The sequence below is a fragment of the Erpetoichthys calabaricus genome, chromosome 3, assembly GCF_900747795.2.
Source record: "Erpetoichthys calabaricus chromosome 3, fErpCal1.3, whole genome shotgun sequence".
In the NCBI taxonomy this organism is placed as follows: Eukaryota; Metazoa; Chordata; class Cladistia; order Polypteriformes; family Polypteridae; genus Erpetoichthys; species Erpetoichthys calabaricus.
Genome location: NC_041396.2, coordinates 162,391,412 through 162,415,195, shown reverse-complemented (window position 1 = coordinate 162,415,195; position 23,784 = coordinate 162,391,412). Strand labels below are relative to the sequence as shown.

The window sequence follows — 23,784 nt, the reverse complement described above, 5'->3', positions numbered from 1 at the left end:
GCCCGTGTTCGCATCCCAGGTCCTTCATGCATGGCATTTGCATGCTGTCTCCGTGTCTATATGGGTTTTCTTCAGCTGCTCTGGTTTTCTCCTTTGGGCTGTCTTCTATGGCCCAAAGTGATGCTGGATAGGTGACTTGACAATGACAAACTGGCCCTAGGTATGTATGGTGTGCAGGTGGGTGTGTGTATGTTTGTTTGCCCTGCAATAGGCTGGTGTCCTGTCCAGGGTTTGTTGCTGCCTTGTGCCCTATGCTACCTGAGATAGGCCTCAGCCACCCAAGAACATGAACCTGGTCTGGATTAAGTGGGATAGAAAATGATATTCCTACATTAATTCCCAGTCATGGGAATGCAATGACATGCAATTTTTCCTCATCAACAGAACACAACACTCCTATCACACCCCAGATATTATTAAAAGTGCTGATATCGTTAATGACTTTGTAATATGCAAACTCTACTTTTAGTCAGCTTTTAATCAGTTCTTTAAACATTAGTAAAGCATCACTTATTAATGTGTTGCTATCTTTGTGGCTATTAGTTTTCAGAACTGCTATTTAGTCTGTCCCAGCAAATAATTACCAAGAATCATCTCATTTCAAGTGCCTTAGAAATCATTAAGGCAAAAACAAAAGTAGACATAGACAGATATTATAGGTTTAATATTGTAGAGTATATTAGAGAATAGAGATTTGAGACCTTTATTGTCACATTCTGCAAAAACATAGTGGAATTCTTCTGCCATAAATAAATAATTACAGTAAATAATATGAGTTAAGAAAAAGTAACATACAGTAGAATTGCACATAAACCAGCAGGTGGGTACAGTACAGGGCAGGTAGGATCAGGTTACTAGGTGCTCAGGGACCTTGGAGCCTGGGAGAAGAAGCTACCCCTAAAACAACTGGAGCAAATGGTGCTTCCCAGAAGGCAGAAGTGAAAACAGGGGTTGAGCTGAATGGCTTTCATCAGAGATGATGGATTCAGCACTCCTCAAACATCTGGTGGAGAAGATGGCATGAGGATAGACAGTCCTTTTGAAGAGTTTGCGATCCTGACAGGTCAGGTTACCAACCCACAATGTGATGCATCCGGTCAGAATATTTTCAATAGTGTACTGTAGTTGTAAAAGTTAACTAGGATTTTGGATCCCACCCAAAGCTGTTTATCCTCCTCAGGAAAAGCTTTTGCTGAGCCTTTGTCAGTGTGCGGGTGGTGTTGACGGACCACAAAAGGCAGTCAGTGATCTGGACACCCAGGAACCTAAAGATCTTAACTGTATGGACAGGGGAGCTGGTTATATGGAATATTGAGCATGACTGCCTTTGTTCTTTCTGATATCAACACCAACCTCCTTTGTTTTGTTGTCATTCAGTAAAAGGTTGTTGTTATGGTACCACAGAGTTGGGTCTTTTACATCCCTCCTGTAGGCAGCCTCATCATAGTCGCTGATGAGGCCAATCAAAGTGATGTCATCTGGGAACTTGATGATGCTGTTGCCTTCATGCTTTGCTACACAGTCATATTTGAACAGAGTGCATAGCAGTGAACTGAGGTAGCAGCCTGAAGAACACTGCTGGTGAACTGAGTAGAGGAGTTATTTTGACTTAGGTCAATTTGTCAGGAAGTCAAACTCCCAGGAGCTGCTTGGACCAAGGTCTCTGAGCATTAGCACCAGGCTGAAGGACAGAATGTTTATCAACTATAACTCTGCCATCAAAACCAGTGTCCTGGCATAGGTAGTTTTCTTTTCCGGATGTTCCAGAGCAGTGTACAAGGGAGATGGCATCCTCCACACATCTGAAATGCTTGTATGCAAACTGAAACAGATATTACAGGGTCAGTATCTACAAAATGACCATGACTAGATTGATAGATGATGTCATTTTTAAAGAAACGATTATTTATAATTACAGTATATAACTGGCATGGAAAAAATTACCATGTTTTTCCACAAAAGCTTGACCCTTATAGTAATACAATTGCTCACGGAAAATAAAACATCTCTAATTCCCCGTATATTTCTGGAAATTATTTTAGGAGATTTGTGATAAAAATTGTGCTGTGTTATGTAAAATAACTGTGCAAGGGCAATTGATTGATATATGCATTTTGATGCATAATGCCCTTTTATATGTTTTGTATTACTTTTCATGACCTGCTTTTTGTGTAAAGCTGTATTTTCTCTTGTAATTTTGATAACCCCACATCATTATTGCGGAGCCAGTGCTTGTTCTAACGGTAATTTTGGACTTGTGACACATAGCGGCTCTCGTCATAAAAGACCTGCTGATAGCTGTGCGCTCGCTGAGCTGTCCCATTAATAATACATTCGTTCAAACGACTAAGAGCCAGAGGGAGCGAAACACCGGCAAGTCGAAGTCTCCGGAAAAAAAGCAGTCTGGCGTAAAGCCAATAGAAACTCGGCTCTTAGGTCAGGAGGAAAGCACGAGCTGATGTCCATTCAGACGAGGCTATAAAGCCCTGCTGTCTAGTACCGATCGCCAGTTGGACTTCCAAGGATGGCTGCATCATGGCGGCACCGGAATAAGCCAGAACTTCTCCAGTCCATCTTTTAGATTAGCAGTGCACGCTGCACGTTGACTGCATGCCGTTCTTATCCGACAAATCCTACAGCATGAGCTGCTCGGCAACAGGTAGGAAGCTGCGGGCGTTCGTTTGATGTGGCGCGGCGCTCATCCTATCGGAGCACCGTGGAGTTTGTCTCGCGGTCCGACCCGCCTCGTCCAAAAAACTATACGTTTTTCCTTGTATGCGGCAGTCTTGTTTACTTATCAACGCAGTTCTTTTTTTACGAATGGTGGTCAGCCATTTAGGTTGCAGTTCCCTTGGAAATCTATTAATTTTTAATCAATATTTTTTTACAACTCCGCAGCGCGCTTCGCAGACCGGTTATGAAGCTTTGGAGCTTTCGCTCAATTTAAGGTGCCTGGTGGCCCAGCGGATTAAAATGATGGACGCTGCTCGGGCTTCTCTGTTCTCCCTGTGAGCTTAGGTGTTCCTCTTTCCTTGTATAACCTACAGACGGATAAGTTTAAGAGATTTGAAATTGGCCTGTTGTTACTGAGTGTCATGTGGCACGATGATTTACCCTTCTGGCACAGGGGACTGGACCTGCCTGCTAGTGTGTATTTGAGTTATTCCACTCTGTTTCTCTGGCTGCTCCTCGTCAGGATAAAACTGAATTGGTGACTCTAAATTGCCCCCTTCCATGTGAGTAGGGCTGGTTTTACATTTTGCACCTGCTCTTCTGGCTAATCGCATTCACTCTTGTGTATTTTGGATATTAAAAACTGATGAGCAGAAGAAAAGGGACACAAACCTGTTTGTTTTGTCATACATGCATCACTCTTATTAGGTAAGACTGGCTGCATGAGAAGCCAGTATTGAAATTGGGTGCATTTATTACACAAAACCCAACTACATGTTATGGTTCCTTGTACCTGTCAAAAAATCTATCAAGTACTGCTGTGATGTGAGGTATGATTCATGTGGTATGGTTATATTAACTTTATTTTTTCCAATGGTGACAAAGCCATGAGGATTGAAACCTATTAGTTCTTTTTTTCTCTTTTGTGTTTTTACTTCCTTTTAATCAGGACTTATTTGCTTCTGATAATTATGCTTGCCTGCAAATTGCATTAGAAGGCTAATTATTTACTACTGTCCTCTTTACTTTTTGCTTCTGGCTAATGACTTCACATAGGTAATGTGACCCTTTCAGGCAGTGAAAGTTGAATGTGACTGATGTTGGTGTGTAACTGGCTGTCGTAACTGGAGGCATTGCATACCACTAAGGAAAATTTGGTAAATAAATAATGCACAGTAACAGGAGCCTGATGTTTAATGTTGTGTTGTGTCCCTAGTCTTGGCAGGCAACCTTTGCATTCATAAGACTCATTGCATGGAGACTTATTTTTGTGCATATTTGTTTTTATCTGGACCAGGGAATGTCATCTCTGTTAAGTGAACTTTTACAAATGTGTACTTTTTTTTTTTTTTTAGGATCACAAAGGTTTTTGGCCTTTCCAGATATACCTGAAGACCATGTCTTGTTCTCTGGTGCAGTTGTATTTCCAGGTAAAATTTGAAAAATATCATGGCAAACTGTTTAAGATTGGTACATTGGGTAATTATGTAAAATTTTATGACATCAACTATACTGGGTGGCACAGTGGAGCAGTGGTAGTGTTGCTGCCTCGCAGCAAGGGTTTGTGCCCCGGTCCTCTCTGTGTGGGATTTGCATGTTCTCCCCGTGTTTGTGTCGGTTTTCTCTCTCCGTCCAGAGATATGCAGGTTAGGCGAATTGGCAATCCTAAATTGGCGCGTGTATGTGTGTGTATACCCTGTGATAGACTGGTACCCTGTCCAGGGTTTGCTCACTGCTTTGAGGCCCTGTGCTAGGTGGGATAGGCTCCAGCAGACCTCTGTGACCCTGTTCAGGGCAAAGCAATTTAGAGAATGGCTGACTATTTGTAGTGGGTTCCATTTCTAAAGCATGTTGCGTGGTATTTTATATTGTCCAGTAGGTTATACTACTACAATGTGGAGACTGATTCCTGTACATTTACATTTACCTGATTAGCCGATGCTTTTATCTAAAGTGACTTGAAAAACATGTATGTTTGACATACTGGCAATAAAGTGTTCCTTGCCTGAAGAAGGGGGCCTGAGCTGCCTCAAACTTACCTTTTATTTACTGAGTAGATTAAAATATGTGTCATTTTGCTTCAATTCTCGTTGCATCCATAAATGGCTAACATGGTGCATTACTGTACTACTACCAGAGTTAATCAAGTGATGTAATATTGACTTCTTGCTTTACTTCATTATGTTTATACTAAAAGAAAAAATCATTTTGGTCCGCTTGTATTTGAAATGCTGCCCAACACTCAATTTTAGTTTTATTTTCCTGAAAAATTGTGTGGGTGGTGGTATTTAGTCCTTTGAGTTCATCAAGCATTAGTTCAAAGGAGGTCTTGCACTTCTCCCCAAGCACTGAATGGAGCCTGACATGAACTGGCAAGAGTTTCTAGCTTGTGTGCTGCCACATGAAGGATGTGGTTATATACAGCAGTAGTTTGAATGCAGCCATGCACCCTAGTGTACGTCTTTTCACATGGTATTTGGTTCTGTTGGTTTTCTACCCTCGACTGTCTTCCTATGTCAATAGCTGTATTGAATGGCAATCAGCTCTGTTTTTGTTATTTGCGGTAAAATTAATAATGTTCAGTTTGAGTGGGAAGTGAAGCACTTAATATACATTATCTGCTACAAGTCATCTTGCAGTATGCATTTTGAAAAATGCTTTACCTATGTGCTAAAACTTAGAGGAAATCCTGCAAACATATTAAAGAAAAATACTTCCTACCACTAAATGTGCAAATCTGTGAAGGTAAAATCTACCTGATTGATGTGATGCGGTTTCCGTACTACTGTGACTTCACATTGGATTAAGCAGGTTTGAGAATGTGATTTTAAAGCCAGTGATCTGAAGCAGAGAGAGAGGACAGGAAGAAGTAGTGTCTTGCTCTGCATCTTCTTGGAGGCATGGGAGAATGCCAGTTGGGTGGAGTGAATTCCTGCTCTTGAATCTTCATGTGGCAGAGCATCAACAATAACTGTAAAGATAGAAGTGGGCCTTCATTAATACATTCATTAATAATCGTTAATACATTTTAATCTGAAAAGTGTGTGCAATTTCTCTCTTCTCTCCCCCCCCCCCCCATGTTAATATTTAAGATTAAAAATGGACAGGTTTTTGGTAATATGATATATAATTTTGCTCATAAGACCCCTCCCTTGAAAACCACAGATTAAATATTTAAGCCATCACTGCTAACTATAATGAGTAAATAACATGGAAAGTGAGTCTCGCAGATGCTCAATCACTATGTTGCACTCTACTCTGTGCTTTGATATTCTTGATCATTGGCTCTCGGGGCTGCTTAAATATCAGGAATGTGTGTAATCGTGGATTGTCTAACCCCATCTTGAGTTAATAAGCACATTGTGTTAATAGAACCATGAATGTAAAAGGGTTTTTATTTAAGCTAAGTCTCAGTGCCATAAGTGTGCTCTATGGAATAGCTGCCCGGTTTCTTGAGGGTCTAATTGTGACATGACAACTTTATTCTCTAGGAAGCTTTTTTGGTCCCTCCATCTCTTCTCTCTCCTGTCTCTCAAACTTGGAATGCAATTAACAAGTAATCAAGTGCTGTTAGTCATGTTCACACCCGGGTTGTCAGTTGTGCCCAATTAGTTGTTGATACAGAGGAAAGCTATTTGCTTATGGATTCTTGAGTTCTCCTTGAGCAGTGTTACCTTTTGGTGTGCTAAACTGCTCAAGACTCTTATAGCTCAGTCTAAATAATGAATTGGACAAATAAATATCTTTTCTGCTGTAGGATCCTTTGCTGTTTGAGGAGAAATAACAGGGTTTTTGTTTTATTACCAGTAAAATTATTTTTGGTTAACTAAATAGATTAAAATTACTTTTTTTGGTGTTTTGAAGGACTTGGATGTTCAGGTTCAATTGTTGTTTTTGAGCAGTATTTTAAATTAAGTGCTTCACCCCTTTAAACTGGTTATCATGGCCAGTTTTCCAGATGGTACAAACAGATTTTATTAATGCTTTGACTTAATTTGCAAGTTCTAAGCAGTTTAAGCTGCAATCCTATATTCATTATTTTTTGTCTGGATGAAAACCCCACATACAAGACATGTGGGCACTTTTCTGAATGGGGGGAAAAAACGATTAGATCACTTAGACATAAGGCTGTTTTGTGAAACTGGCTGAAATAAAAATTTAGAAAAAGAAAGCCAATGCTCTGTAACAGCATACCAGGGGAGCAAAACAAAATTGAGTGATGGTCCGTTGTCCTTTGGAACAAACAATTCTACTATGTTAGACCAAAAGGCTTACTCCCATGTGCAGACATCCATCAATATCATAGCCAGATGCTGAAGCCCATAACTGTAGTAAAATGTGATGGTATGATGCCTAAGGTTCACAAACACACAAATGTGTTTTTTTTTTTTTTTTTTTTTTTTTTTTTTGTCCAGGAGTAGTAGATTGGTTAAGTGGCGGCAAGTGCCACAGTAGCATACTGAAGGAGTTTTCTTAAATAAAATCAACCCTTGCCCACTGTTATTAATCTGTTCTTTAGTTTTTTCCAAGATCTATCAATGTATCTAATTGGTGTACTGAAAAAGGTGTGTTTGGCGAAAACTGCTGAATGCTGAAACTAAAGGTTATCCCAAATATTTGGGTGTCCAATAGAGAGGCTCTAATTAATACTGTATATTTTTAAATGCTTTTTGGAATGACGTGCATTTTGAGATCTGGCTCATTTTGTCAGGCATCTCCAGAAGTTTACACGAAGTAATTTTAACATTGTGTATTAGGTAGAATTTAAAAATCTATTTATTTAGAAACCGAAGAAAAGTACAGCAGGTTTTTAAATCTTTTGCAGTAGCATTTTCAGCTGCCTACAGATTACCAGACTTGGATTTTAGCATTCTATTTGACTGTACAGTATTTCCAGAATTGAGATTAGAATGTCATGGTCAGCATGAATTAAGGTTCTTTGTTGTGAACACTGTTGCCGTGTTTAAGGTTAGACTGATGTGGCAACTATTGCTATAAGAACTTGTAGAAAGAAAAATGTCTGAAGTTAATTGTAAAGGCTTTAAGTAAATGTGGCAGAGGACTCATTTAAAGCATTAGGACACCTTTTTCCTATTATGGTTATGTTAATAGTGGTGAAAATTGATTAAAAACAAAATCTGATTCATCTTTATACTGTTGGCTCTGTGTTCAAGTCCATACTAATTGGTAATGTGCCACCAGTCCAATGGTTCACCAAAAGATAAACAAATGTATGAATTTTAAGGCAGAGACACTTACTTATTGCCCCTATAAGTGATAATCCCCTATTTCAGTTGCGTTAAACCAAGGTAGTATTCAGTTTATGAAAGATGCTAGGGGTTGTGACATGTAGAGAACTCTATTGATAATGAAATGGCATGTTTTAAGCTATTAAGTTCCACATTTTTTGATTCTGCCACACTTTCAAATCTATACAAATTAGAAAACTTAAGATAACTGGCTAACTGCACTCATTTCAGCTAGATTTATCTCTGGAACGATACTGGCTAGTATAGATAGATAGATCGATAGATAAATATTTTATTAATCCCAAGGGGAAATTCACAAAATTCAAAAAATAGATGTATATCTAGCATCTCCAAAGTATTTGTTTTAGGGAAATGGCCAATTAATGGTCATGGGTGCAATGATGGGAAATGATTTCTCAATTAAAATTTCAAAAAAAGGAAGGGAATTCAGCCATTAATAAATTCTAGTCTAGTTCAATATACAGTAAGCATGTCCTAATTCAACTAAAATTGCTTATTAATCATAAGTGTCTCATATAGAATTGTTTAAAATATACCCAAGGTTAAGACTGAACATGTGGACGACGTGACCTAGTGATGTAGGTACTTAATGATGTTTTGGAAATGCCCTGAACTTGAATCATTTTGGGCAAAACATATTTGTACATCTCTTGGATAGGTTAGGTTTTGAAATTAGTTTTAATTCCTTAACAGCAATTGTTGGTGTAATACAAGATAGACTAAAGTGTGTTTTGAAAAATCAGTCATAATCGCCTAAACCATCCTACTTGCATAAAGACTCATTTTGTTCAGCTGATAGAATCCCAATCCAGCTTCTACTGTATAACTCGGTAGGAAAGCAATGTCCTATGTTAGGTCAAGCTTAAAAATGAAACCCTTTTTACAAAGATCTGTTCATTATTTTTTTCAGAACTTGTCAAGAACTGGGTGATCCTAAAATGTATATGCCTGTGCTCAACCTTTTTTTTTTTTTTTTTTGCTTTGGGTGGTGATTGAATGCTGATTTTCATGATTTGCTTTTGAAGCATACTTGCTTTGATTACATATCAGTTGTGTTCTATTATGATTTGTTTCCAAATACTGTACAGTGAAACTGCTAGTGCATAATGCATTAGTCAATTGTACTAAAATCATTTAATTGAGGTAAGTAAAGGTACAGCCATGGCAAATTTTGAGGGTATTGACTTTTCAGTTAGTAAAGATGCATTAGCAAGAACTGTTCTTATAGATTCCCTGACTTTTTCTTTTTTTTCCTTCCTGTTATATATGCATAAATTTGTAATGTGCCTTTCTGACTTTAAGAATTTTTTGGACAAGGGAAAAGCTGTACAAAACAGTAAAATTATCCTTAGATTTCTTACCAAGGATGTATGTTATGGTAAGTTATTTAAAGGTGTAGTCTGAATTAGATGGAATGGTTAAGATGAAATTTAGCATATAGATAAGATTGTTAGCTGACTAAGCCAATTAAATGTTTGATATTTTTACATGTATGTATCATGTGTGTTTATATGTATGTAATTTGTTTTATATACATTTCTTAATAGGTTGCTTTGATCTCCAGGGATGTCCTCTTGTGCTATTTCCTGCAGCAGAGCAATTCAAATTGAACACTGTTGTGAAGAGGGATGATCTTGCCAGATTTATCAACTATGCTCTGTATTTGCATAAGTATGTGCATTCGTTTTTTCTTTATGAAGTAATGTTTCACAATGTCATTTCCCTTGCTAATAATGTAATCTGAGACTTTCATTTCTGTATTGCTTGTAGTAGTGGTAGTCCAGAATGAGGAGCCCCCAATAAGCTACATCAAATGCATACTATGAGAAAGCAGTCATGATGGTGAAACTCCACTTTAGTGGAAGTGAGACACTGGTCTGCTCTAGAGACTGAGTCTTGCACTGTCTTATTGCCTTCCTGGTGCAAAGATGAGATCACCTTGGATTAGTGTATAGGCTGTTGGCCAGAACAGGGGTAGATCGAGTTGCCATTGTTCATGTTGCAACAAATTTCACAAGGACAGGTAGACTAAGTTCTAAGTTTAAGGAGTTAAGAAGAGACAAGGAACTTCTCAGATGTTCAACCTGTCCCAACAGCCAGTCAGTCAGGTGGGTCCCATTTGAACTGGAGGGTCATCAGTATATTGAGGCAAATTTGAACTAGGGAATGGAATGGAGGGGTAGGGGCAGGTGGAGAGGGAGATGGTCTGAGCATGCCAGGTTTACAATTTTTGCATAAAGGTACAGGCTGTCATTTTAATACTAATGTACAAAGTGTTGAAATTGCTTGCCCACAATAAGCAGAAATGAAATGAGTGATGCATTAATTCCTTGCCTTGATGGTAGAAGCCTGAAAATCAAATTAGTTTGATCTATTTGAAGCTGCCCATAATTTTATATTATAGTAATAACGGAAACCTGGCTAAATTTGGGATATGGGGACGATTTTAACGCTAACCGGTGCACCTTATATAGAAAAGAGAAATCATGAAGGTGGAGTAGCTATTCATATAAAAGAGAAGTTAATTGTACTTCTGCTTCAGATGAGTGAGTTCAATCTTAGTGAGGATATTACATTTAGAGGAAATTAGGGGTATAATTGGGAATGCACAAGACCCCCCCCCCCCCCCCCCCTACAGTCGATATGCATGTTTTTAATAAGTTTATTAATAAGGGACATTAATTGCTCATATTGACAGGGGTAACCATGCAAATAGCAAAGCAAAAAACTGGATGTCATAGATGCAAATGTATGTCAAAGCACCAACAATGTCTATAAAGTGCCTTTCACAGACCGTCACAAAGCACTGTATATCATAGAAAACAATTTAAAATACATAGTTCCAAACAATAATAAATAAAATTAAACTAACACTTCAATGAATGAACATAAAACTGAAGAGCCAAAGATGGCTACCCATGTGCTAGCCTCTTCAGCGGTTTTTTTTTTTTAAATGTATCAGTTGTAACGGCAGCCTTAGAAGCACAAGGAAGGCTATTCCACCATTTTGGTGCAATGGCTTGAAAAGCCCAATCCCCATAAGTCTTTAGCTGAGTACCTGGAACAATAAGTAGGCCCTGGGTAGATGACCTAAGTGGGTGATTGGTAATAAAATGTTGGGCAGGAATCTGAAATATATTGTGGTGTTTGACCATGCAGAGCTCTATAGGCGATTACTAAAATTTTACAACTGATACTAAATTCCACCAGAAGCCAATAAAGCGAAGATAAAATTTGAGTAATGTGAGACCACTTACTGGAGCTAGTTAACAACCTAGGAGCAGTATTCTGTATATACTGAAAATGCAGCAGCGACGTCTTGTTTAAACATATAAATTTAAGTATTCAAGACGTGAAAGATAACCTGAGACTGATCCCTGCATGCAATCTTAATGGGGCAATTTTTTTTTTTTTTTTTTTTTTTTAAAGTTGTATAATAACAGCTAGCTCTTTACTAATTTCACTTAGGCATTCAACCAGGACAGATAACTTATGGTGATGTTGTGGTTTTAGAGTACTAAAGCTGTATATTGTCCGTATAAATGTGATATGAAATATCTTTAAAAGAATTTAACATTCAAGGTAAAGGAAGAATGTACAAGGAAAACCACTTCCCCAAGAACAGATCCCTGCTGCAATCCACATAAAGATGCTGGGACTGACATGTACTCACCCATGCTTTCTGAGAAACTCCTCTCTGCCAAATAAGTACAGTAAGCCAGTCTAAGGCAGTTCCAGGGATACCCATACAAAGCTTTAACCTGTTAATTAGAAGTGTACGGTCTATCAAATGCTGCACTAAGATCCAAAAGTACAAGGACTGAATACTCTCAGCACCAGGAGCCATTAGAAGGTTACGTTAAGAATTGCAATTTCTGTGAAATGTTTCCTAAAGCCAGATTGAAGTGGATCTAAAATTTTGATATTAAGAAAAGCAGTCAGCTGTGATTTGACTACCTTTTCTAAAATGTTGGCCAGGAATGGTAGTTTAGAGAGGCTTCTGATTATTAAAATCAGAGGGATTAAGATTAGGTTTTTTCCAACAATGGCTGCACCATAGCACACTTGCAGTAAATTGAAACAAACCCAGCGGGGAGAGAAGAATTTATCATGGCCACCAAATTTGGGCCAATCAAGTGAAGAACTCGTAAAAATAGACAAGTTGGAAGAATATCCAACACACAAGATGAAGGATTTAAATTCTTTAAGAAGACTGTCAAGAGATACATGAGAGAAAGATTTCAGACTGAAAGAGCAAGGGGGATCAGTCTGTACAAAGTTTGAAAAAGCAGATATATTTGATCAAATGGAAGCAACTTCATCAACAAAATAATTGAGAATATTGTCACAATCAGTATTTGGGGAAAAAAACGAACATTTAACAGACCGAAGAAACAATGTTAGAAATCGTGTCAAACAAAACTTTGGAATTAAGTGTGCTATCTACTGTAACAGAGAGCCTGACCACAGACAGACACGACACCAATGTCCGCAACACACGTGTTTATTTACAATATGTACAAACTGAATAGTCGTCTGCGAGTTGGTGGAACCAGTTCTTTTCCTCTCTTCGGCTGTCTTCCTCTTCCTGACTCCGGCTCCTCAAATGTAGTGAGGCAGCCCCTTTTATAACACCCCAGATGTGCTCCAGGTGCTCTGAGATGGTCTTCCGGCAGCACTTTCTGGTGTGGCGGAAGTGCTGCCCTTGCACCTGGAAGCACTCCGGGCGTACACTGTTCCTGGAGCGGCAGAACTTCCTGGTGTGGCAGAAGTGCTGTCCTCCAGGGCTTGTGAACCATCCAGTTGCCCCCTGGGGGTGACACAGACCCCCACAGGGTTGAGCTTTCCAGCTCCGCATCCATGGTCCTTGATGTAAATCAGGGGGTCTGCCCTCTTGTGCCCAGCGGAGATATTGCCCTTCCCCTGGCCCTTCCCTGCTCCTGGCATCCTGGTGGGGCAAGGTCCCTGGTCTGCCACACTACCTAAAAATGTATTCTTTAATTTGAATAGTAATGGCCAAGCCATTTGAATCTAGTGGCGATTAATGTATTTCATACTGTCAGTTTTGTCTTTAGAGTGTCTGTTCAAAAACTAAAAATGTTTACCTTTTAGACTCTTTCCCCTACCAAAATTAAATTGGGAAACAGTTGAGGAGCAGTGGAATAGGTTTCAAAGTATTTTACAGGACAAGATAATCCTAAGATTTAGAAATCGCAAGACATTATAGAATACTGTGTAGTGAGTAAATAAGAAACCAGTTGTAATGGGGTGGGGTGGAAAAAAACACTAACTTGGAGAACACAAAATTCCAGCGCTAGCTATAGAATTAATCAGAGCTTGATAGGAATGTTGAAAAATTACAGGTATATTAAAGCTGAAAGACAGTTAGAGGGGGTTGAAAAAAAAAAAATGTGAAAGATGACCGTAAGATTCATTCAATATTTTAGCAGTAAATTGTCAAAAAGGAATGGCAAGGACTAAAAGTGAAATTGGGACACTTTTTTTAAATTTGCATTTCTGGAAGTTTTTATATGTGAAGTGTATACCCTTTAACAGTTACCGGGACTATTAAGGAGATAGTTATTTGGAAATTGAAGTTGAGGAATTCTGCTCAGGTTAAATTAGAGAGCTGCAATTGTTATCTAATTATATTAAACACAAAATAATTGGGCTAATCTAAACTGTAGGCTAGCAGGTTTAATATGCATTGTGGAAAAATTAAAGGAAGAAACTAAGGAAAAGGTCATGTATCCTATGGTAACAATTTGTATTAGTTAATACACTATATAGGTTTAGATAGGAGAGATCGAGTTTTAGTAGTTTTTTGAAATTGAGGATACAACTAAGCATATGTTTATCATGATTCTCAAATTTTCTGAAACTGTCCTACATAAGAGACTTGTAATAAATCTTAAGTGTGAATGGTTACAAAATTGTCCTAAGCACAACAGAAAAAATTATTATGGTTTGTGGAAGTTTTTTTTAAATAGAAGTCTGTTAAATGTTGTCTCAGGGTTTTTAATGCACACAAATTATCTCTAGCAATATAAGTAACATAATCTAGTTAAATTTGCAAATAAGCTAGGTTGCATGCCAGATAATCCAGAATCAAATGTGTCATTACGTAATCATCTGGGCTGAATTTAGGCTACAGCAAATTTGTGGCAGATGCAATTTAAGTGAGGTAAATGTATCACAGTAAGGATGTTCGATCTGAATACCCAGTAAGAGGCTTGAAACTTGAAAGAACACATCTGGAGAAGGACCCAGGAGGAGTTGTGAACTCATGTCTATGTCAAAACCATGTGTGGAAGTGATGGGGGGCCAATAGGATGTTAGGTTTCATACTGTAGCGTGATGTCCTGAAAACCAGTCAGAGGTTATACTTGCAATATATAATGCACTTTTGAGGCCTTTTCTGAAATGTTGTGTGCAGGTTTATCACTATTACAAAAAAGTCATAGCACTATTGAATGCCCAAAAAACCTGGCTGATTCCTGGTCTGCAAGATTTGAGCTGTGTGGAAAGATTGAAGGTTTTTTTTGACATCTTTTCAGATTACATTACAGCAGTAATGTGGCTGGGATCATGCAATAAACTATTGAATTAATAATCCTTTTAAATTGTATTCAAGTTGACTAAAGTCAATATAGCAAGTGATTTTATCCAAACTGGGCTTCAAATAAGTGCATGCATAGAAGCACAAGGTACTGTAACTGTCCAATAATATTTGCAAGTATTTGACAAGACTGCTTGCTATAGTGTAGGTATCAAACATACTGTCTCCCTTTTTTAAGCAAGTTTCAGCTGCTCGTAGGTAAAACTCTGATGCTTCCAGTCTAGCAAAGATAAATGAATTCAAGAGTTTGTCTCTTAATAATCTCCCAATTGACTATGCATCGGATGGCCCCGGGGCATGTTTGGTAAAGTATTTGATTTGTATGGACCTGAAAGACATGTCAGCATTTTATAGGCCTTTTATAGGGAAATGCACCTATTTTATGTTAAAGAACTTTAGGAGATGTGAATGCTATTGGGCTTTTGGTTATTGCAAGTTTTTGTAGTCAAATTGTTTTATCAGTTTTAAATTTCAGCTGAGCTAATGCATGATATCCGGACTGAACATTAAATATGCAATACACAATAACCACTTTTTTAAAATTTCAGAAGGGGGCAGCCATTATTGGACTTGCATACTGCTTACTTATTAATTTAAGTCATGGATTGCCCCTGCTTAGGACTCGTCAGTCTTAAACACAGTGTACCATTTGGGGAGGAAAATACATTTTTAATATTTTAGAAACCATTAAGTGATATTGGGCCAGAAGCATACATTTATGAAAGTCAAAGCATTCAAACTGACACTTTATTTTTTTTTTTCAGTCCAGTACTATGAAGAATATATAAAACAATCCTTCTGACTTAGTTTTTCATGTGTAAATTTCTTAGTTTGGTTTTTTGGGAATATCTGATCAAATTATTTATAGTAGCTTTAGATAGATAGATACTTTTATTAATCCCAAGGGGAAATTCACATTTCACTTTATGCTGGAATGATCACTTCCTATGGGCAAAGACTATTTATTAAATTATTTTCATAGAAGCCAACAGTCTTCCATTTTTAAATTTAGCTTTTTTCTGGCATGGAACTTGTAGTGCAAAACCTTTATGTAACAGTAGCCGTGCTACCCATCAAAGACCGGTTAAAACTGAAGTAATCAACATAGACCTCAATATTATCTGTTGCAGTGCAGTATTAGAATGTATTTTGTAATACACGTAGTAGTAAATTTTATTACTATAAACGTTTGTGATTTCCATCTGTTTGTGTCAAATCCAATGTGTTATGCCATTTCGTATGGAATTCCTTTAAAGCAGTGTTAATGTATAAGATGCGCCATCTATTGGAATGACAATGCAATGCATTTTATTACTACAATGCGTTCTTTTTTTGGTATGGTAAACCTAGCACTAGACCGACCGACCGACCGACAGACATACAGACACACCCTGAATTTTTAGTCTGTTACACAAATGACAATATGACTGTAAAGCTTAAGTGCTCCAAGTAGGATGACCTCATTCTAGTATGCAGTCCCTCAAGTTGCCCTTGGATTGAATTATCAGGTGTCTCTCTATGTAACCTAATAGAGGGGGATCTAATGGCCCATATATGGACTTGTCACTCAAATATAAATGTCGTCAGCTATATACTAAATATGCTTTTGTATATTCATACACTATATAAAGGCTTTGTCTAACAATGGAGTGTTGGCACTTCCGTGATTACAATGCAAGGTGCATGGGGTGTGCTCAAGGTGTCTTACTAAAAAAAAAAAAAAAAAAAGTTTCAAATACAGTACTTCTATATTGCTTGAGTCTGAGCATTTTGTAAGAGAGCTGAAGTGGAGCGGGAATTAGAATTTTTCCCCATCAGTTCTAAAAGGAAAATGTGCTTAAAGGCACAGTGCGCTCGCCTCAATTTACACCTGAGCAAATTGGCTAAAGCAATGCATAATTGTACATAGAATAAACATCCGCTCTCCTACAGACAGCATGTAAATTGACTGCCAGTTTAATACAGCAAATAAAAGATTAAATGTTTATATTTACAGTTAGTATATTGACCGTTATATACTACGGGGCACCTAAAGGGAAATGAGCAAAAAAAAACTTATTTATCGCGCGCACGTCTCTAATGTCGCAGTAACGCTTTCGGCGAAACAACTCTCCAGAGGTTAGAATTTGTTTCAAACGATGTTTGGAAATGAAGTACCGATGTCTAGTTGCAAGCATCCAGACAATGCCAAAGGCCCAGTTTAAAATAGGTCTATGAATTGCATGTCAACTTTCCAATAGGTTACCCAATTCAACAATTAAAGATGCAGAAGCATAACAGGTCTGTCGGAAATGTATACGGAGCCCTACAGGGATATGTGAGTGTACAGTATTCCAGAAACATTGTATGAGCACGTAAAACTAAAGCAAAAAAAAAAAAAAAAACAACTTTTTATTGACTGCGTTATATACAGTAGTTAAGTACCGTAACTTGCATAGCTTTTTTTTTTTTTTTTTTTAAATGGTATGTTTTGCAGCCTCTTTGTCCAAAAAAACTTCACGTGCACGTAAAACATGCTGTTGTCTCCGTCTTTGGGACAGCGATGTGCAGTTTAATGTACGGTAATGAGATTTATTATAATGGTCATACATTATTTTGTGGAGGGGTTTTTTCTTTGATATAATTCCAAGGACCATCCAGCAGATTAATTAAACTTTCATTCCTGTACTTTCATACCCTGTTCTTTGCACAATTTTTTTAACGGAAGGGATTATTTTTTAATGGGGAAACCTACTAGTACTTTAAGGAAAATTTGTTTTTGTAGTATGAATTACTGATCTGGAGGAAAGCACATGATAGGATCATGGATAGAGCATCTATTTCATAGCAGCCAAATTGTGTTAGTTATATAGGGTGGTCCAGATCTAATTATTATGCAATTAGTTGACCTGTTATGATGTTTATTAATTTTGATTCCGTGCAAATGTCTTAAGTACAGTTTTAACATTTGTCTCCATTCTGGTGTTGTTTTGAAAGGAGTGTGTTTAAGTGCCACAAAGAAAAGTGCTCCATTATACACGGTTCTCTTATCAGACTTACTGGCAAAATGTTGTGTATGTGTGGGTTTTTTTAAACCTGTAAATTTGTTACTGTTTGCGCCTGCACACTGTAAGGTGCTAGTCCAAAAAATCTGAGGAGTCTTGAAGAAAAAAAAAAAAAAAAATTATGATAAACTAGACAGAGCCCGTTTCAACAACGTAAGATGAAACGGGCACGAGTTTGTGTCAGTAGTGTATGAAGAATAAATGATAAGTAACGAAGAAGTTGTTTTGTAATGATTGTAGTCTGCTTTACTCATTACTGTACAGGCTTGTACTGTTAGTTGATGAATTTTCCAGGCCTATAGTATAATATTGAATGATGAATGTTCCAGTACAATATGGAATAGTAAAAAGTAAAAGCACCACAAACCTGATATAGGTGTATTGAATGAATGCATAATTGAATCAGAATGCGTAATTAGGCCTCGAGCTGTAGTTGAAATCGCCTTTCAGGCCTCTAGAGCTTTAATCGAAGTCGCCTTTCTCTTTGAATTTTTGCCGCTGTAAATCCGCCACCTGCCGCAATGTTGGGGTTGGATGTCGGTCTCATAAGGTTTTTCGGGCAGCTGCGCAGAAGGCGACTGCATTCGGCTTCGGACGTGCGCAGAAGGCGACTGCGCATTCGGCTTCGGATGGACGTGAGTGAGTGTGGAGGCAGGCGAATTATATATTAAGATTTCTTACAAATAAGCAGGTAAATCCAGTATGGCACTCAAATAATTATTCGCCTTTGCCAATCGATGTCACCAGCATTTGAGTACAAAATGTAGCACAGAAAATTATAGAATTAAAAAGAAAATTAAAGAACACTTCAGAAGAAAAATACAAATCTTTCAGAATTTATTGGAATGGACAGCTAACGAAACTGGGGGGTTTCAAGTTTTGATCCCCCAACCCAGTGTACTATTCCATTAATTAAAAAAGCAGTCGGTTCCCAGTGTGTGCTTCTTGTTACTTCAGAAATGATACATTTATTATGCTAAATATTTGCTGGATGAACCAAGCATTTCTGTGTGAAATTAATTCTTTTGATCTCAATTTTGTTTTTTAATCAGGTTTTTAAGCCATCATTTGTGTTTGTTTTTTTTTTTTGTTTTTTTTTTAAAACTGCTGCCTTTTAGCATCCAGTGTCATTTGCACCTGTGTCCACTGATCGTTAATTGGTAGTATTTGAATACACTTGAGAGCAAACTATACATTTAAAATTTAAAAAGGTAAATAACAAAACAGTCAAACATTTAATTATATGGCAAAAAATCTTTATCTTTTAAATGTAAATCTCACACTCCCATACTTTTTTCTTATTTTACATTCATAAACTAATTACACAAGGAGATTAACAAGTAAAAATTACTTAATGATTGTGAAATGGCTTGACACTTTCAGCAAAGAGCTAACACAAACATATCCAAGATTCAGCGGGTTGGAAAATGGATGGATGGATGGATGGATAGAATCTTAAAGAAATGGTCTCTCATATATAATATATTCAGGATAGTGGATGCAACTAAGACTTGCATCACGCAGGTGATAAGTGCTGTTGAGTCCCCATTAATCTACATTTCAAACTAAGTTGCACTATTTTTATTCTAATTATGTCAGAACATTGCAAATAGTATGTTCACATACTATTCACAAAAGGGCACCCTCACATGGTATTAAGCATCAACTACAAATTCACACTTAATAGTTTGACATGGAGCTCATAATATGCGTGTTAGACTTATGAGATTACTTATTTCACACAATTATACTAGAGGAATTTGCGAATTATGGTGTTACTGATAGGGAAGCTATTCACACTCTGGATTTCTGCTACATCTCAATGTCCTGTATGTATTTAAGGTGTCAAATAATACAATCTGCAAACCAAGCAGAGAATTGGTGTTAATCTTTTATCTAAATTTGAATTGTTTAGCATGCTGTGCATGTGCAACGTTTGTCACTTTCTAAAATGTTCAGCTTTTTGTCAACAATTTCATTCTTGGAGTTAGCAAAATATCAAATATCAACATGTTGGCAACACCAGACTTGTAGCCTATTATGGAAATCCATTTTTTTTTTTTTTTTTTTTTTTTTTTTCTAAATTCAAAATCCATTAACAAATATTCTGGAATACTTTATGGTGCTATTCTTTTCTGAATGTGTTTTGCAATTTTAAAAGAAAAAAACCACAGCCTGTAGCATCACTTTTACAGGGTCCAAGTTGCTTCTTGACAAAAGTCTGTAGATCAAGGAAAGAAAGCTGGGCTTTACAGGTCAAGGTTTATAAAAACAAGGAAAGAATTAGTATGATTATGTAGGGTATGTAGACAAAGTTAACTCAATAATTACTTCCTTAACAGTGAAATTAAGTATACAAGTTAAATCCTGTGGAGTGGTAGATAACTTGCCTTAGTGAGCCAGAAGCCAGGAATGTTTATATATTTAAAAAAAAAAATTAACCCTACCGGATGAGTTCTGGATGTTTTGACTGACAATTATTTGAAAAGAAATGCTTTAAAAATCTTATATACAATCATTGTGATACTAAAACAGTACGCATAATTAGGCTTCCTGTGGTGTAGTTTTTGTAAAAAGGGCTTTCCTCCATATCAAAAGCATTTTTCTTACTTTACATTGCAGTGAAAAAAAAATTGCCTGAAATTCCATTCATTTTGAAATTTTTTCACACCACTTTCTGAACCTTGAGTTACAGTATAGGTGAGGCACAGTCCCTCACTTCTATAGGGTCAATTTAGTCACCAATTAAATGAGCACGTTTCAAATTATTCACATCTTCCTTTGAGGGGCACACTACAAATTCCATAATAGTTACGTGACTGAAAATTGAAGCATTTTGTTGTGAATGTGTGTCCTTTGATATTGTGAATATTGAAATAAAAGGGGGGGGGGGGGGGAGTAGTATTTAATTTTTTTAATAATCTAGTTTTCCATGTACATCCTCCTAAAATGAGTTTTGCCAATTCTAGTGGCTCAGTTGGCCATTTTGTAATTGCACAGACTACCTTTCGATGAACTGGTGACTGATCCAGGATTTAATCCTACCTTGTACCTAGTGCTGTTGGGATATGTGTGGTGTTTTTTTTAATAATTGCATCATCAGAAAATTGATACATGTGGGTATGTATTTCAGGTTTTCCAGAGTTGCCTGTAAAGCAGTATTGTCTTAAGTATTTTAATTATTATGGCAGATGTTTCACCACTTTTAACATTTTAGTATTTGAAATCCGACTCAAAAATCCTAGTTGATTAAACACTAGAATTATGCAATTCTCAAATTTTCAATGTATAGCAGATTTTTTTTTTTTTTTTTTTTTTAAACTAGCCACAATAATTTTATACAAGACCAACTTCTTTTTTACTTTTTTCAATGCAGTAGTAAAGTTTTTGTTTGTGAAATTGTGCATTTTTACCATAAGTAAAATAAATAAATACTGTATCAATGATACATAGTGTCACACATTGAATTTTAAAAATAATTTAAACTAACTCTAACATTCCTCTTTTGGTATTGTATTCCTAAAATATAACATAGTAGCCATTAGTGTATTTAAAAGCATCTGCATTCACTGTTTCAGTAAACACCAGAGAAACATGTGCAAGGTTTCAGTAGTGGTGGATCTTCGACTGACTGCTTTGAAGACTGTACGATTCATTGCTGAAACTCTTTTAGAGATTCAGGTAAGTTTATTTTCCTCAAGTTTCTCAATGTTATAAAGAGATCTAAATTTTGTTTTAAAAGCAATGCAGAGTACCAAGAATAATATGTGCAAATATACAGTAACTTGTGCCATCTGTTCATTTGCTGTTTAATTATGGCTCAAATTGGTGTCAAAATTTTAAGTTGAGCAAGCTGTAGCTAAACTTCATATTTTAGCATAAAAATCAACTTTTGATTTGTGATACTAGTCTGTCCAATCACTTCCTAACCCAACCTATTAAGTTTAGGTTTATAGGAAATGGAATTTACTTAGTAAGACATTTTTGACATATTAATGAAAATGCAAAATGAAACCAGTTTGGGACACTTTATTGCCTACCATTGCTTTTTTATTGTAATCCCACGACATTCCATACAAATAGATCAATTTTTACAAAAATAGGATTGAAATCAAATCAACCCACACCCCTGAGAAAGAGAGCATGGCCAGCAGAGTAAAACTTAAAGCTAGTGAAAATAGATGAATTAATAAGTGAATAAAGATAAATGGAGAAGAAAAAGAAATGGGTAGAGAATCTGCTTCCTCAGTGCTTTAAATGCTTATTCTAAAATGTTATTGATTTAGATCCTGCCAGGTTTTGAAAAAGTTCTGCACAGATCCTCTAAGTGAGAATTAGATTTTTTCCAATTTCAAATAGTATATAACATCAGTTACCCACCAACTTAAAAGAGGAGAGTTAGGATTCTTCCAGTTGTGGAAGATAACATTACATGCCAATAGTGTAGTAAAGGCAATTCAGTTTGTTTGTCCTTCTCCACTTTAAGCCCATCTAGAAGTATGCCAAACACAGCTGTTACTTAGGCGGGATTGTGACGCAAAGGCTGTCTGAAAGGCATTTAAAAATTTTGGTCCAGAATGTTAATTTGGTGCAGGCCTAAAACATATGGCCCAATGAGGCTGTAACATGATTGCAGCATTCGCATGTTGGATTTTGCCCTGGAAACATTTTGGGCAATTTTAAACGAGACAGATGTTTTCGATATATAATTTTGAGTTGAATGATTGTATGCTTTACACATATGGAGCTTGAGTGAATTCTCTGCATTGCTACCTTCCACTTCTTTTCTGATATGTTGAGTGAGAGATCCTTTTCCCACTGTCCTCTTGGATCTTTGAAAGGGAGGGACTGTAAAATGGTTTTATATATAGTATTGCAGAAATGCTGTTTAAGTCCTCGAAACTGAGCAATATTTTTTCCAGCATAGAGGGAGGTGGGAAGTGAGGAAAATTGGGCAGGTTCCGTTTAACAAAGTTTCCAATTTGAAGGTAGTGAAAGAAATGTTGCTGGAAAGTTAAATTTGGAATGTAATTGTTCGTAGGATAAAAAGACGTTCTCTATGTGCAGATCTCCAAGTGATTTTAATCCCAAATGTTTTCCAAACATTAAAAACTGCATATGTTTGCGAGGGTTGAAAATGGTGGTTCTCATGCAGATGTGTCACATATAAAAGCTTCTCCATCTTAAAATGCTTCCTACATTGGTATAGTACTATATTGGCGATAACTTGCATTTATTGGGGTACAAAGCAAGGCATATAAAGAAGTATTGCAGGATTTTATTTCTATTGCGGACCAAGCCTGTGTATGTTCATCTATTTGTGTCCATGTCCAGGTTTTTATAGTTTGTAAGTTTGCTGCCCAGTAATAAAATTGAAAGTTAGGTAGAGCCATGCCACCTTCTGCCTTAAGTCTTTGTACTGTCGCTCTTTAGATACGTGGATGTTTTGAATTCCAAATAAATGTGGTTATGGTTGAATCTAATTTCTTAAACGATTTGATGTATATTGGAATGTTTTGAAATAAGAAGCTTCGGAAGGATATTCATCTTAACAATGTTAATTCTTCCAGCTAAAGTGAGATGAAGGGTTGACCATCTATGCAAGTCTTGCTTAATTTTTTAGCTGGTTTCTATAAACAACCTGTGCTCATTTAACATTTGACCCCTAAAAGCTGGTGAAATGCTTGAAACGAAAACTAGCAGCTCCAGGTTCATTGGGACAAATGACGAGGTACTAATTCATTAATATGAAGAAATGGCATCAAGCAGTTTTTCAGCATTAAAGTGTGTTGCTTGTTATTTCACTATGTAAGTTCAAATTATTAGAGTTTTTTAAATCTAGTTGTACTTCATTTTATTGAACCATTTCAAGATTTGTTGTTAATCTTTGTGGGTAACTTTCTAATGCCTACTTAATCCAATATAGGGTCACAGGAGGCTGAAGCCTATCCTAGGAGCCATTGCAAGTCCCACTCATGCATGCACACACACACTTTTTTCATAGGCACAATTTAATATAATCAATGAACCCAATCTGTACATTTTTGGGGTTGTGGGTAGAAACTGAGTGTCCTGAACAATACCACCAGGATTGAGTAAGTTTGAGAATTTCTTCATGGTTCACCACCTTTACAGAAATGGACAGATAAAGCCAGTCAATCAATCAATAGATAAATAA

General features: G+C 36.9%; 1 protein-coding gene across 2 annotated transcripts in view; it reads left to right on the top strand.

Annotated features, from left to right (window-relative positions):
- Positions 1–2,512: 2,512 nt before the first annotated feature.
- Positions 2,513–23,784, top strand: part of LOC114648438 (uncharacterized) — a 77,225-nt gene continuing 55,953 nt past the window's right edge. The window contains exons 1-4 of one of the 2 annotated variants that reach the window (XM_051925275.1): positions 2,513–2,659; positions 4,029–4,103; positions 9,491–9,614; positions 21,185–21,287. In XM_051925275.1, the coding sequence (XP_051781235.1) occupies positions 2,611–2,659; positions 4,029–4,103; positions 9,491–9,614; positions 21,185–21,287 (351 nt within the window). In that variant the 5' untranslated portion in view covers positions 2,513–2,610. The remainder of the gene's footprint in view (positions 2,660–4,028; positions 4,104–9,490; positions 9,615–21,184; positions 21,288–23,784) is intronic. The other variant, XM_051925276.1, reaches the window with a different exon arrangement.